At 32.1% G+C, this 15,067-nt stretch overlaps 2 protein-coding genes across 5 annotated transcripts; one reads left to right on the top strand and one right to left on the bottom strand.

The window, feature by feature from the left end:
• The first annotated feature begins 18 nt into the window (after positions 1 to 18).
• LOC123715782 (ankyrin-1-like) lies at positions 19 to 2,733 on the top strand. Its single transcript, XM_045671078.1, has 3 exons — positions 19 to 1,411; positions 1,499 to 1,717; positions 1,836 to 2,733. Exons 1-3 carry the CDS (start codon positions 254 to 256, stop codon positions 2,052 to 2,054), a joined length of 1,596 nt encoding a protein of 531 aa, XP_045527034.1. The 5' UTR covers positions 19 to 253; the 3' UTR covers positions 2,055 to 2,733.
• LOC123715783 (xaa-Pro dipeptidase) lies at positions 2,707 to 9,837 on the bottom strand. Of its 4 annotated transcripts, none has more exons than XM_045671081.1 (14): positions 9,685 to 9,833; positions 9,553 to 9,582; positions 8,797 to 8,991; positions 8,224 to 8,415; positions 7,999 to 8,046; positions 7,700 to 7,761; positions 7,545 to 7,589; positions 6,867 to 6,942; positions 6,019 to 6,212; positions 4,946 to 5,080; positions 4,305 to 4,419; positions 3,426 to 3,617; positions 3,078 to 3,229; positions 2,707 to 2,841 (listed from the first exon to the last, which is right to left on the bottom strand). In XM_045671081.1, exons 3-14 carry the CDS (start codon positions 8,965 to 8,967, stop codon positions 2,787 to 2,789), a joined length of 1,437 nt encoding a protein of 478 aa, XP_045527037.1. In that variant the 5' UTR covers positions 8,968 to 8,991; positions 9,553 to 9,582; positions 9,685 to 9,833; the 3' UTR covers positions 2,707 to 2,786. The 4 variants fall into 4 exon arrangements, with proteins under 4 accessions (XP_045527037.1, XP_045527039.1, XP_045527035.1 ...); XM_045671083.1 differs by having other exon boundaries at positions 8,797 to 8,984; XM_045671079.1 differs by lacking the exon at positions 9,553 to 9,582 and having other exon boundaries at positions 9,685 to 9,837.
• Positions 9,838 to 15,067: the final 5,230 nt, after the last annotated feature.

Genomic DNA, 15,067 nt, shown 5'->3' with positions numbered 1-15,067 from the left:
CATTTCTATATAAACAATTAACAAATCGTGATTTGAATCATGAACGTTGTTACTTGTTATTAGTATTTTACAATTTACACTTTTTTGTGTATGAGTCAAAAATAAACAATACTTTAAAGTTATTATAATCTAAAGATTGAATTGTCATAAATTTGTATGGGTGAAGTGTGATAATTTAAAGTTAAGTTCTTCTATTGCAACTTTTACGGAGAATATAGGAGATAAGGGCCAATGTGCTCCGATACGAAGAAAAATGGATTTTAGCTCTTTAAATCCGATTACATCAAATTCCTTAAACCTGGCCGCAAGAAATAACGATGTGCAAGGCGTAAAAAGGTTACTCAAAAAGATTAATCCAAATTGTATCGATAACAGGGGATGGACTTGCCTTCACGAAGCTGCTGCTAATGATAGTTATGAAAGCTTATTGCTCATTTTAAAACATCCAGACACTAGACCATTAGTTGAAACTCATGAAGGGCATACAGCCTTATATCTTGCCTGTCGTCATATTTGTTCTCTGAAAACAATTAAGACTTTGCTAGATTATATACCAGATATTGCAAACTACGGTAGTACTGAGGGTGTAACACCCTTGCATGTTAGTTGTGGACAAGGAAGAGTTGAGGTAATACAGCTTTTAATTGATTATGGAGCTATGCTTGATGTACAAGACTTTGATGGTGACACACCTCTACATGATGCGGCTTTAGGCTTGCAATATGAAGCTGCAGAAACTCTATTGTATGTTGGTGCAGATCCAGAAATAAAAAATGAGGCAAATTATACACCATTTCACTTGGCTTCTTATAAGGGTTGCTTGAAAACAGTGCATAGTTTGTACCCATTTGTGACTGAGATTGACCAATTAACTGTCAATGGTGATAGCGCATTGATTCTTGCTGCACAAGGATGCAATGATGACATTGTAAAATTTCTGCTAAAGAATGGAGCTGATCCTCATATAAAAAATCAGTATGGAGATTTAGCCTTAACAGTTTCTTTAAACATGGGTTACAGTACAATCTTTAAAACATTATTATCTGTCATGGATGTTAACAAAATAGATCAAAACATAATTTTATATGCATGTAAGCCTCATTATTTTAAATTTGAAATATTGGAGAGTCTTCTTATGCATAACTTGGGTCCAGAATTCTTTGACTTTATAGAGCAATTCCATGTCACTTTAGAAAAAATTGGAGATTTAAGGCCCACATACTTGACAAATGCCCCTATCAACTCATATTTGAATATCTGTGAATACATATATAGTACCTCACCTGACAAATTTAAGGAGTTCTTCCTTTTATTTCTTATGAGAGGTTTAGCAGTTGATGCATTGGACGTAAATGAATGTCCACCACTGGTTTACATTCACTATTGCATGCATTCTGTGTGTTTTGAAGAGGTAAGTTAGTATTGTAATGTACAATTCCAGTTTTATTAATGATATTAATTATCACACTAAAATACAATTTACATGCATATTGTTTAGGTTTTCAGTATACTACGAAACCATGGGTGCAATGTGGACTATTGTAGTGCCAATTCATGTATAAATACAGAGAAATGTGTGCCCGATGCATTCTTGGCATCACTGACTTCAGATCCAGCAACAATACCAATTATGTTGCCATACAGTATATACGGAGAACCAGGCTTCTTGCTCAAATTTGCATGTGATAATGGTATCTTAGGAAGGATACCGCAAAGTGTAAGTGTATATAATCACTTAAATTGGGTCTATGTGTTCTACTTTTTTTAAATAATAAAATTAAAAAAGTTACCATAACATAATCATCAGAAATATATAATGTTTTTGGTTGTTTTAGGTTCAAGACCAAATCTTATCAATGATAGGTATATTTAAGGAAGGGACCACTGCAGAAACTCTACCATTCACCCCATTACCCTTGAAGCATTTATGCCGGGTAAAAATTAGATCACTTTTAAAAAAGAGAACAAAGCGGTATACCACACAACAGTTTTTAAATGTTTTAGATATGATTAGACTACCTCAGATTATTAAAAATTATTTACGGTACATGTAATTGTACATAGAAAGTTGTAATACTTATGCACAGAATGTGTTAGTCCTATATCATATTATTTGTGATGCTATGAAAAATGCACAAATAGTGGCCTTACTCATTCTTTTAACTTACCTTTAGTCCTGTTAATATTTGTCTACTTTTAAAAGCTAATTTATCGTAGAACAATTAAAATTGTAGTAGAGTGAAAATTTACTAACATTTTTTCAAATACAAAAGATACTCATAATATAGAAATTGTATGAATTTTTTTTTTTGCAAAATGTGTACTGTTAATACTGAAGCTATCTCAAGATTTCCCCATGAAAATAAAAATGTTTTTTGTTTCAAATAAGTTTAGGTTTGATTGATTGGTTTCCATTATGCATCATGTTCGTAAGATAGGTACATTAGCTTACTTTTGGAGAATCCACCAGAATTACAATTAGGAAAAATAAATGTATTTTTCCTCACTTCGCCCACGTTTTTTTAAAATATATATTTGAAGTTGCAAGTTCAGAAAAAAAATACAAGATTTTTCTAGTTATTAACTTGCAGGAGCAAGTTTGGAGTTATTAGAAGAAAAAAAATTGTGATATTACTATTATAAGATTTGTTATTTATTTATAAAGAACCTGGTTGCTTAATTCAAATCGTGATAAAAACAAAGATATAACAGTGTAAATATTTATTTCAACAATAATAAACAAAATTATATAAAAACGTGAAGTTGTTTTTCTTATTTCTATATAATTAAATTGACTTAAAATTGGCTCCCGTAGACATGTGTTCTTCGATTTCTGCAACACTGTAAATAATATTTTTATACAATTATTTTTTTAATTGTTAAAATACACAAAATTTGATAACAGTATCTATAGTCCTACCTTTTTAAGGAAAAAATAATGATTCATATCAATAGATGGCGCTACAACAACAGCACAAGTCTAAACTGATGATATATTGTACTATAAATATCTGAATGAAATAGAGTAAATAAAGACATTTGTCTCAGTCATTTTTAAGCATCCTCAATACACTTACGTCCTCGGTACGAAGGTGAGGTTCTCCACCCCGTCTTCCGTGATGAGCACGTCATCCTCGATCCTAACACCGCCGCAGCCGCGGAACGACGCCACGCGGGACCAGTTGAAGAAACGCGCTTGGGACGGGTTTGACTGGGCCCGGTCTAATAGCTGAAAAATAATTACAGTACATTTCTGGATGAATATTTCATATAAACAGACTATTATCCTTTAATCTTCGATAATATATAAAACAATTACTGAAACTATAACACTACTTGTATTTAAATTATATAAAGTAATGGAAATAATTTACTTCAGTTCAAAATGTTTTCTCAAAGAAGCATTTTCAAATACTTTCACTAACCTTGTCTATGAAGTAGCACCCGGGCTCTATAGTGAGCGCCATGCCCGCCTGCAGTCGCCTGGCAGTACGAAGCCGGGCGAGGGGTCCCGAGGGCCGAGGGGGGCAATGGGGCAAGTAGCCCCCCACGTCGTGCACATCGAGCCCGATCAAGTGGCCCAGACCGTGCGGTTGGAGGATTGCGCCCACGCCGTTCTGTAAGGCAATGTCAATATGGAATATTTCGCTCACTAGATGGCGTTATTTTGGCAACATTTCGATACACTGTTCCGTGATGCAAACATCGAGTGGGAGAGCAGCCTCCCTACCTCCCTACTTCTTATCCTTCACACATAAGATTTGTCACATCTAATGTCGCAACTTTCGGTGTGGTAAGAGACCGCAATTGCTGGCAATGCCTCGGGCGCGTAAGAACTAACTCAGAGAAGCACCATTTACGCGTCTCTTGCGCACTCTAAATATTATTGCTTGTGAGACAGATGTATTTATTTGCACACTGGCTGAATTCACAAGAATTGCATTATTTATAATTAGTTATAAAATGTTTTAGGTTCTAAGTTTTTATGTTTATATTATATTTTTAGTTTAGTTTTCTATTGTATTAGTATTAAGTTACTGTGAAAATAGGAAATAAGTAAATAAACTCTAAATTTCACCCGAAAAGTGGCACTCTCACACACACACACACACACAATTAAATCTTATCATAATATATAGTCAAAGCCAGTGGTGTATCCGCTACAGCGCTTCGTGATATTTTTACTAATAGCCAAGGAGGTGATCAGCCCTCTGTACCTGGCAAACACCGTCGACTGTCGACTGACAGTCTCTCGCTGAAACCTCGGCCCACTCTCATCAAAAAAATGAATATTAAAAAAAAACCTCAATCATGTCCTCGACGCTTCCAAAGAGTAACCCGCCATCCTTTAAATGCTGCAACATGCTCCGATTTGCTGTTAAATGCATATCTGTCCATAGCACTCCCGGTTTGGCTTCTCTGTTAATAATTCATTTTAATTCAATATCATTTAAACGAACTATTAAACGTTAATACGTGCTTATTATAAAACATGGACTAAACATAGTGCCTACTATTGTATTTTTATGAATTATTATTCAATAATTATGATAACCAACGGCAATTAATACATAAATAAAAGAAGCAGTCATACATAAACACAACTAAAATTAAATTGTCTAGATGTCAGTTTTGGCCTATGTTTTTTGATTATGCCCCACGGGGAGCGGTGGTTCAATGCTTTTTTATAAAGGAGCATATGAAACGCCATAAAAAGGCGATCATAGCAGCCCATGGTCTCCCATTGTAGCGGGTCCGTTGCCGGCGTTTGAGGGAAGAGACTTTTTCTTTAAACAATTGGAAGTCGTATCTCCCAGGGAAGACCCCCACCGGGAGTCAATTCCACAGTTCACTCAAAAAAAAGTGTCTTGCAAAGCGGATTATGGAAGACTTCCAGCCACCTAGGTGATGTTGATGAAATTTTTAATGAAACCAAGAAAATTACCTAACAACAGCATCTCTGGCAGCAAGTACGGCCTCGTATACAAGTTTTTGGTCCTCCGTGAACTTTCCGTTCGCGGGAAACGTGCATGTTATGTCCGCGGCGTATCCCGCATAGTTACCACCCATGTCGAACAGGCTATAATAACCACAATGTATAAATAAGATGAATAAAGCTCACCTAAGCTTTAGTTTTTAAAAGCCTGTGCACCAATGGACTGTCCACATTTAACATTTGCTATATTAGGCTATCTCGGACACAGACTTGAAAAGGGTGTAATGCCACTGATATGATTTGTTATAGGTAACAATGTATAAACGACAATAATGTGTGTGTGTACACACGTAAGTGAAACTACTTTAGGACCTTATTTTTCGAAAAATGATTTACTATATGCAACTTTACAGAAATTGGTTAAATAATAAAGTTTAAGAAAAGGCTTTTATTATCATAGACATGAATACAAATAATACAATTATTTCATTTAATCTTATTACTACTAAGATTATTATATAATTTCATTGTAATATATTTATTACTATCATTGTTATCGTTATTATATATTTTTATTATTAATGGCTTCGAATCTCTTCACATCAACCGTGTTAGGGAGAAGAAAAAGATAGCACGTAACGGAAAAATGTGACGCGTAACCCAAGAAGGTGACGGTAAATTTTTTTAAAGCCATTAAAGAAGTTTCACTTCAATAATATTGCTAAATTAACATTTCCTGCCAGTTCTCTAATATTGTCTATGATAAAAAACATACGCTGTCGAATTTGGCTTAAAGGTCTCGTTACCAGGCCATAAAATTTAAAAAAAAAAATACGCTGTCGAACTCTTATTAAGTTATGAATACCAAATAACAGACTACATATCTTTTTAATATTTTTTTTGTTATTTTCGTGGGGAAATATTCATTATCAATCATATCACATTTTTAATAAACCGATTTAAAAATATCTTAAACAGATGAAATTTAAGAACATAAATAATGCGCGTCTAATCAACAAAAAAAAAAATTGGAATAGCTACAAAAAATTCACACAAAAATGGCAGTTCGATAGCCAACTTACCAAAGATCACCGTCCTCTATCATCTTGCTGTTGGGCGCAGCCGCGTGTCCATAGTGCAGAGTCGCTGCATTCTGTCCCGAACCACAGATACACGTATACGACACGTGTCTACACCCGCCTATGCGATAGCAATGATCCAGAAACACCGATTCGCATTGGTATTCCTTTAGCCCCGGCTTGGCGTATAGCATAACCTTTAATTAAAAAATGCCAAGTTTTATTTTTACATGATTTTTCATTCATAATACATATGTAAAGTGCTTTAAATATATAAAACAAAAATATAATGTTACGAAGGCATACGTTTGTTTTATTAATTAAGGATCGGTTCTGGAGAAAAGTAATATTCCTCGATTATGTATCTTTTTCATGATTATTTCATTCACGAGGCTGATCACCTATTTGTCAATCTAATAGGCAAATAGGTGATCAGCCTCGTGACTGATGCACGCCGTCGACTTTTGGGTCAAAGACAAGGTTTACCCACGATGTTTTCCTTCACCGATCGAGCGAATGTTAAATGCGCATAGACAGAAAGTCCATTGGTGCACAGCCGGGGATCGAACCTACAACCTCAGATGAGAGTCTCACGGTAAAGTTACCTAGCCAACGAAATCGTGAAACAAACTCTTATATACCGCGGAAGGTTAAAAAAGAGTAAGATTTTTTACTATTAAGTACAATAACACATATTATTCAACTTGGTATATTAGAAACATTATATATAACATATATACGTTACAGAACGTATATAACGGAACGTAAACAAAATTTAAATCATTCTAGAATTACCGCCAGTTCTAGGCTTTACAAGTGAGGCTGTATGGGGATTGAAAAAGACTACACACCTGCTTGTGAGCATCCGAAGACACCTTGCACACATATCGCATCACTTCAATCTCCTCTGGTGTTTTTATTACTCGGCTGGATTTAAAATAATGAAAATTTTCAGGCAAAAACGTTTAAAAACAGCACACCTACCCTGTAACTTTCAATAGCTAAACAAATCCCTAAGGTTTTGTATGGAGGGTATTAAAAGAACCTACAATAGCTTGGAATCCCTATTGAAAGTAACAAACTTAAGTAGCTATGTACATGTAACAAAGTAAAGCTATGTTAACCACAGACAATAAAAACAATATGTCAAAAAACATACTTAAGTTTGTTACTTTCAATAGGGATTCCAAGCTATTGTAGGTTCTTTTAATACCCTCCATACAAAACCTTAGGGATTTGTTTAGCTATTGAAAGTTCATTGTTTTTACCAGGAACAATGAAACAATAAAAAATTCTTGTGAAAACTTAATATTTGACAAATGTTTGATGACATTTGACAGATGACTTTATGTTTATATAATTAAAAAAGCGTTATTTGAATAGATGTCAAAATCTCTATGCACAAATGAAAATTGTCTGTAATCGTTGAAACTATTGTAAAGTTTGTGGTTACCAGGCCATAAAATTATTAAAAAAAAAAAAAAAAAGGTTGTGGTAAAACCTTATTAGAATCTGTATTATATACTTACAGCTCAGCAATTGTTGGGAATAATATTTCATTGTCCACTGTAAACCTGAAATTAAATGTTATATTACTGTATATCTATATATATTTATATAACAATTCACTCACTAAACTCAATTAAAGAAAATTTTCAAGTTTTTTTAGTATAATGTGACTTACTCATCAATTCCTTCAAACACTGCTTCCTTTGCTGTCAGACCACTGTCTGTATTGGGACCACTCTACAAATATTAAACCATTTAAAAAAGAATTAGAATTAACAACAGTTATTATTCAAGGTCCATTATTTTAATTAATCTTAACTAAACATTTATGTTAAAAGTGCAATTAAGGAAACAAAAAAATTACTTGAGAATACCCAATATAATTATTGATATAAGAATTCCTATAGTTTATCCATTTCAAAAAAAACTGGTTCAAACATTGTCAGTACATTGATAAATGTTAAAGTTACTTACAAGTGTCAGCAGTTTTTCAGGATTGAGTGATTTTAATACTTTTGCGATCTGAAAGAAATGCAAAGGATATTAAATATATTTATCATGAAACAAAGGGGTTACAATAATAACAATTTTAATATTATTCCCATATGACTAACAGGTTTTATGTAAGGGAAATTTATCTAGATGTTTTACTCCTGTGTGTATTTTCTTTAATTTTTTATTAAATTTTAAGTTACCTACATCCTCAACATAATGAACTTCATCAACAGCGTAGATTTTTTTAAATTGATCACAAGTGAGCAGTTTCCCCATCCACACTTCATACTCATCTGGCAAATGCGGGACAAATAAATGTGCCTTTTTAGTTTTTACATCTAGTGCTAAATAGCACCCAGGCTCTTTAACTCCACACAACCAAGTGAAGTATGCTTCCTGTAATCAATATAAGAAAGTTTTAGTATATGTGTAGAAAAATAGACTTTTTGCTACTGCTACTGCTACTTCAATTCCAGTAATATTGTGTCACTACTGTGCACTTATATTTTGTCTTGTTTTACATTCATAGAACTCCTTAATGATAATAATATGGTACTAGTTAGTCCATAAATAACAGAGGAATTTTTATATTCCAGAGATAGAAAAGAGTTTTTTTCACAAGGTGAACAACACTAGTGGTGAATGCTATAAAAACTGTAAAATCTTATATTAATTAGAAACAATAAATGTTTTAGAACAGGGAAACAACATTAAACCAGTATCACATAAATTGGTAATTTAATATTGAAGATGAATCAGTTGCTATCTAGAACTTACCTGTCTGAAAACATATTGTATATCAGTATCATAGTGGCTTATATCTTCCCCACCTTGTAATAGTACAACTTGACCATCTTGGAGTTTTTCTGCTAGTCTCTGTCGGTTTTTAGCAAACAAAGACATAGGCACTTCAAGAGTCAGAGGACCCATAGACCAAAAAGCAGCCATATTTGTTTGAAGGTCACCTGAAAACTGAATGTTATCAACAGTTATAATGTAGCAACTAAGCAACTGTTTAAATCATCAATGATAAGATAATGTTAATTTATAGATGTGCAATCAATTATTATGTAATGTTTCCTTTCATATAAGGTAAACAATAAAATTTATTTTTAAATAAGCATAGTGGCATGCTTTTTTAAAATACAAATCAAAAGGATAATTTTTTTTAAATATACCTTGAGGCAGAACCTAGATCCGCCCTCCAATGTCATAAGATAAGATAGTCATATTAGGATATTATAAAGCTTTCTAATATATGTTGGATATTAAAATATGTTTATTTCAATGTTAAATGTATTATTTTTTAAACCTATTTTCTTTATACACCCAGGGATTTCAAATATACACAAATGTGCTTCGCGTTTTAAAGTAAGCTATTGAGAAGATCTAAGCTTTTGTGTATAAAGCATGAATGATTTATTGTAACAATAATACATTACATATAAAAATATCATTGTCAAAGAAAAATACATATAACAATGTATTTGCATAATACATTACTACTTACTAGTATTACGACTAATTATTTACCGTTTCACTGTTGATGATTGTTGGCTAATACTAGAAATAAATAGGATAGTAATTAGTAACCACGAAATACTGAATAATAGCTCGCAATTTGCAAGTCGCAAAATATTATTATTAATGTGAAATGTCACTTACACTAAAAAGCCCAGTTGAATCCAAATGTTAAAACGATAACGTAATAATATGTTGAAACTTTAAGAATAATTAAAAGGTTTATAGTAAAGTTTTGAACAAAACAATAATATTTTGTTTTTACTTTTCAAACTTAAGAATATTAACTACATAGGTAGTCTGTGACTTCAAGGTGACAGATTTAACAATTCATGATGACTAACGACTATACAACTATACATATTATATAAAATAAAAGTACTTAGATATAACAGTCATTTAGCTATAAGAAAAAAATATTATGTTTAACTATAATCCATAATTGTTTTTAGTTATAAGGTTATTATTTTGTGAAGAAAATATGTTTTTTTTTTGTTTTCAACTACGATTACGCAAGTAAAATAAGGTCATATTACCTAACCGCTAGCATTGGTCTACATTTCTTTCATCTTACGTAATAAAATAAAAAAAATTAAATCAGAAATAATTGAACATTTTTGACAATTATTGTTTTCATGTTATTTTACATTTTAATGTTCTACTCGATAAGAGATGGCGCTGGTTTGAAAGTTTGATGAACACGTGATTTTCAATTTAATAGATTAATAGTATTTTAATATTTGAATTAATTAAAATCTCATAATATAATACCAATTATTGTGGAGTTAATTGTTTAATTTATATTTAAACTGTGCACGTGTATGTCAATAAATCCTATCTTTTGCTAGTTAAAAAAAATGTAGTAATTTTCAATGTTAGGTAACACCTCCAAACACAAAAACCATTGGTGTAAGAGAAATATTTTGCAATTATGACATAACTTATGTGAATTATTCAACAGAACTATTTTACAATGATCGGTTTGGTAATATTATTACATATAATATTTCATAATTAAGCACTGTTCTACTCAGCTTTTTTTAACAACTTCAATAGACAAGGAAATATTAAAAAACACATCTTTTAATTTTTGAGTTCATTTAATTTATTTAACCTTTTTACTTATCTAAATCACAAGATCCACGATAAATTAAACTATCTAAAATCACAAAATGCACTAAAACATGCACACATGTAATATTACATAAATTTTTATACCTGTTTGGTACGATTGTACATATACAGAATAGTAATTATTAAAGAGTTTAGACATTCTAAAATCTATATATAATAATCTGATAATAGTTATTGAAATATTTTCTAAATTTTCCTAAATTAAGCAATTAGGACTCTATTTACCATCTATCCAGTAAAAATTAATCTGGAATGGAAAATGCGTTATATCTGCTATAGATAAATCGCCCTTGTGCGAAAATTACCTAATATAGCATGCGAGGAAATAGCTGTACTTATAAACACTTAATATGTACTGTTATGTTTACAGTTGTTGTGAAAGTGATAACGGAACAAGTCGCACAATATTGAAATATTTAAGATGAATTAAGTATTGTTTTGTCTTATTTTGTTTTAAATGTTATGATATTATGCAAAATAAATTGAAGTGAAATGTTTATAAGTAAACATTAGTCATATATTACAATAGTAATTACGTTTACGATAAATCTATAGGGAAACAATAATTTAAAGCTTGTAAATACTTTACATTTATAAATGTTGGTATCATAATGTTAATCATCTTATTTGGAAATGCTTTTCTTACAGTAATCGTCACAATATAAAAGAACGTAACGTAAAAATCATTTAAAACTGTATTACAATTCTTAACGTAGGTTACGTCATTCAGTACTTTGATCAGTTAAGGTCACTATAAAACGAAGAATAAATATTATGATTGTAGAATACCGGCGGCCATTTTGGTTCATTCTCGTGATTCGTGTCGTGCGTGGACACGTCACAATCAGCCATCTCGTTCTCGCATGCTCTCCGCATATAGCACCATTGTAACCCGACACGTTTCTTACACACAAACGATTTCACAACACGTTCCACACTTTCACAACTAAAATGTTTTGTTTAAATAACATAAGTAAATTATGAGTCTACTGATATTTCATGACACGGTTGTTTCTTTTCCTGTAATCTTCGCACAGCCTCGGCGACAAGGGCACGTTGCTCTAGTAACCTTTCCACGAGATCAACTGGTTCTTGCTTTCTAATATAATAAGGTGCAGCTCTTGTCCGAGCCTGCAGGTGAAGTTTTTGCTTTAAGCCGAGTGTGAGCTCTTCGATAGCTGGTAAACGACTTGCCGCTAAAGGACGCCTTTCTTCTTGTGAAGTGTTACGGCTATCATAGCGGGTGGTCTCTTTCAACATAGCGTTAAAGGATAGTAAATAACTATGACACGAGAAATCGATTCTCTCTGACTACGTCTATCTACGTTTGCGAATGTCCAATGAATGAGCGAGTGTGCGGAGTGAGTCGACCCGACCCCGGTATAGGAATAGCGGGTCTCGGAGGGGGTGCGGGGTAAAGAGGTATGACGTAGACAGATGCGCAGTCGTGCCGGGCTGTATACAAACAATACGATGGACGTAAATAAACACAAGAGCAACTTAAAACGTCTGTAATGTGAACAGATTTATCTGTGTGGGGGTTAGGTTTGTCGCTCCACTTGACCATCGCGCATGGTGAATATATACAATAAATGAGTTTCTTTTAGAGGTTCTAATAGTATTTATTACGATAACCTATATTTATAAGGAAACATTCCAAAAAATTTACTCATTTGTTATTGGTGTCAAGATAATATTAATAGGGTCAGTTTTGAGTTTACGCTTGCTTCTACTACTTATGTATGACTTTATTTATACATAATAGTATAAACACGTCATTGTTTTGATTGTCGTTTAAGGTATCAATTTTTCATTGATTGTCTTTTTGAACTTTTTTTATCCACTTAATACAGACTGTTGACAAAAATATTGGAGACAAAAGATACATGCTATTTAAAATGTAAAAACATAAAACATTCTTTTCATTTATATCATTTATTTTTATTTATTTAGATGTCTTATGATGTGTCTGTTTCGGTGAACCGAAAACTCGATTTGGATTTCGGACGTTGCCCTCAGGCTTACTCAGTTTTTTTTCCTAACGTTTAGGCATAACACGACGCCGTTTAATTTTAAGTTCATTGTCTTAAAGAATAATCTAGCAAATTCAGAATAATAAAACTGGTTTTAATTGAATAACAACTCACTTAAGTGAATTTTATATTTTCGTAATAACCTGACACTTAAATAAAATTATTAATACAGTAAGATACGTTGACAATGATATAATTTTTTTATGATCTTGTTTTTACTTTCTTTCTATCTTTGTTAATAGGGAAATCTAAAAATAATCGTATTCATTATTTATACGGGGGTACAACCAAAACGTATTGTTCATTTGTAAGTTTTTCTTTTTATATTATAGTAAGTTGTTTATTTAAGATTACTCGTGATCTACCATATTACATAATATTTTTTATTAAAAACGTGCAATTACTTCCTAGACCGCGCGACCTTCACTTAAGTCAAAATTGATAACGATTATATTTTACGTTAAATACAAAAAATAATAACTAAACAAATGCGATAACCACGTGTTAATTTTTAAATGTCACTTAGGTTACGTGCGGAACGCCATCTAGCGGTAGATAGAAAAATAAGAAATATTGTATCAATAAACAATTTATATAAAGATAATTACGATTTGAGTTAGTAGTCGTGTCTCCATCTAGGAACCAATTGCTAAACTAAACAACAACTGATTCACAGCGGTGAATGATGAAATAATAGTAATTTATTACCGTTGATATAATGTAGAGATTAATAAAATACCAATTAATCACATAGTATCTTCATTTCATTTAAAAAGTTCTTTTATCATAATAAATGTATAAAGTGCGAATTTTTTTTATCTGTTAACTTGTATATCGAGATGGCCTATGGCTTCTAATGAGCGCAGGCCATTTCTAAATTAAACCAATTATTAGCAATTAACAATGAAGTAATTGCGACAATAGATAACAGTAATTATCCTCTTGAGAATTAAGGCTTTATAGTCAATATTCATATAGTGTGAATTAGTTTGAAAACGATGTCAAAATTGATAAACAATAACTACTATTTTAACGATGTACGTCTTAATATACCCTATTCAAATCGAGTTATAATGTAGGAAGGAAAAAATAAATAGTATATTTCATTAAACAAGTCATTTGATGAATATTTTTAATTATTTACAGCTTATGGCCAAATTTCAACTAAAAATATTATACAACTGAGCTATTTTTATAAAATTAACAGAAAACCTTTTTCGAAAGTCGAGAAAACTATTTAGCTGAGAGAGTAAATGGAGAATGGCGGCTTGTTCACGCTAGACAGTGCTGAGTGCGTGTCGAATAAATAGCAAAAAGGTTATGTTTCCGGTGATAATTGTCCGGAACGTAGTCACATAATCCCTCCCAGCAAGTATGCTCTTTCTGTTTCGCTGTAATATTCACCTAAAGCCAAACTTGATCATAGCTTTATCCCTATGGATCTTCGTAGGATTCATACAGGTTATAATATCAACGAAACGATCTATAAAACATCTTTAACTTCTTCTAATTGTCGAACTTATCCAGTGCAAACGATTTGTCGATTATACTTCCCAAACAATCCTAATTGTAGATTAAATGAGTCAAAACATGAACCGACAATTACATTTGATTTTTAGACAGAGACAAAATCCTTTTTCGACTGTTGTGTCGCAACCAACGCCGAACGAATTTGTATGACAATGGTCACGTGACAAAGTGACAGTCTCAAAATGGTTAAGCCTTAATGAGTCACGCCCTTCGTAAAGTGATTTTGCCTCAGGCCTGTCGCTTTTAGGGACTGAGACGTATGCACTCGTGTTGACTGCGTCTTAATGTAAGTTTAATTCAATAGGTCTGTTATGCTAAACAACGGAGGTAAATAAATAAATGCAGTCTAAATTTAAAGTAATTAAACAAGTTTAGCTTAACTGAATTAAAGTTGCTGATAACGTCTCCTAATAACAATTGCGCGTTACAAGTAAATTCACAATTATTTATTTAATTTATTAGTATTTAGTTTGTGATTTCCACCTAGTGATGGCGAGACGCGATTGTCGATTTTTTTTGTCAAGTCTATAACTAATTGGTTTTAGCTAAAAATACACCGTGTAATTGACGATGTTTTTTTTGGATTCGCGGAACTTTTACAAAATCAGTGCTTAACACATTTAAATACAAAGATATAAATATCATTCTGAAAAAAAAAACTGTCGTTATTAAAAGTAGCAAAACGCAGATTTATAAAATCCCAAAAAAACGCAACCAATTCTCAGAGAACCAATTGCGTTCTCTGGAGCCATGTAATTAAGCTAAGCCTCCCTTAAAGCTCGTGATTCACCTACAACTGACCCTCAAAATGTTTGTCTGAAATCTAGAAT

Source organism: Pieris brassicae, chromosome 10 (assembly GCF_905147105.1).
Source record: "Pieris brassicae chromosome 10, ilPieBrab1.1, whole genome shotgun sequence".
Taxonomy (NCBI): Eukaryota; Metazoa; Arthropoda; class Insecta; order Lepidoptera; family Pieridae; genus Pieris; species Pieris brassicae.
This window is presented reverse-complemented; position numbering and strand designations above follow the sequence as displayed.

Bases quoted from the DNA above. Each gene is read 5' to 3' on its own strand.
- LOC123715783 (XM_045671079.1), bottom strand. From the start codon at position 8,967: ATGGCTGCTTTTTGGTCTATGGGTCCTCTGACTCTTGAAGTGCCTATG. The intron at 4,420-4,945 runs GTAATTTTCTTG...AATTATTAACAG, and splicing joins GCCAGAGATGCTGTTGTTAG to AGAAGCCAAACCGGGAGTGC. The intron at 3,230-3,425 runs GTTAGTGAAAGT...ATTATTTTTCAG, and splicing joins GGTGCTACTTCATAGACAAG to CTATTAGACCGGGCCCAGTC.
- LOC123715782 (XM_045671078.1), top strand. From the start codon at position 254: ATGGATTTTAGCTCTTTAAATCCGATTACATCAAATTCCTTAAACCTG. The intron at 1,412-1,498 runs GTAAGTTAGTAT...CATATTGTTTAG, and splicing joins ATTCTGTGTGTTTTGAAGAG to GTTTTCAGTATACTACGAAA. The intron at 1,718-1,835 runs GTAAGTGTATAT...TGGTTGTTTTAG, and splicing joins TAGGAAGGATACCGCAAAGT to GTTCAAGACCAAATCTTATC.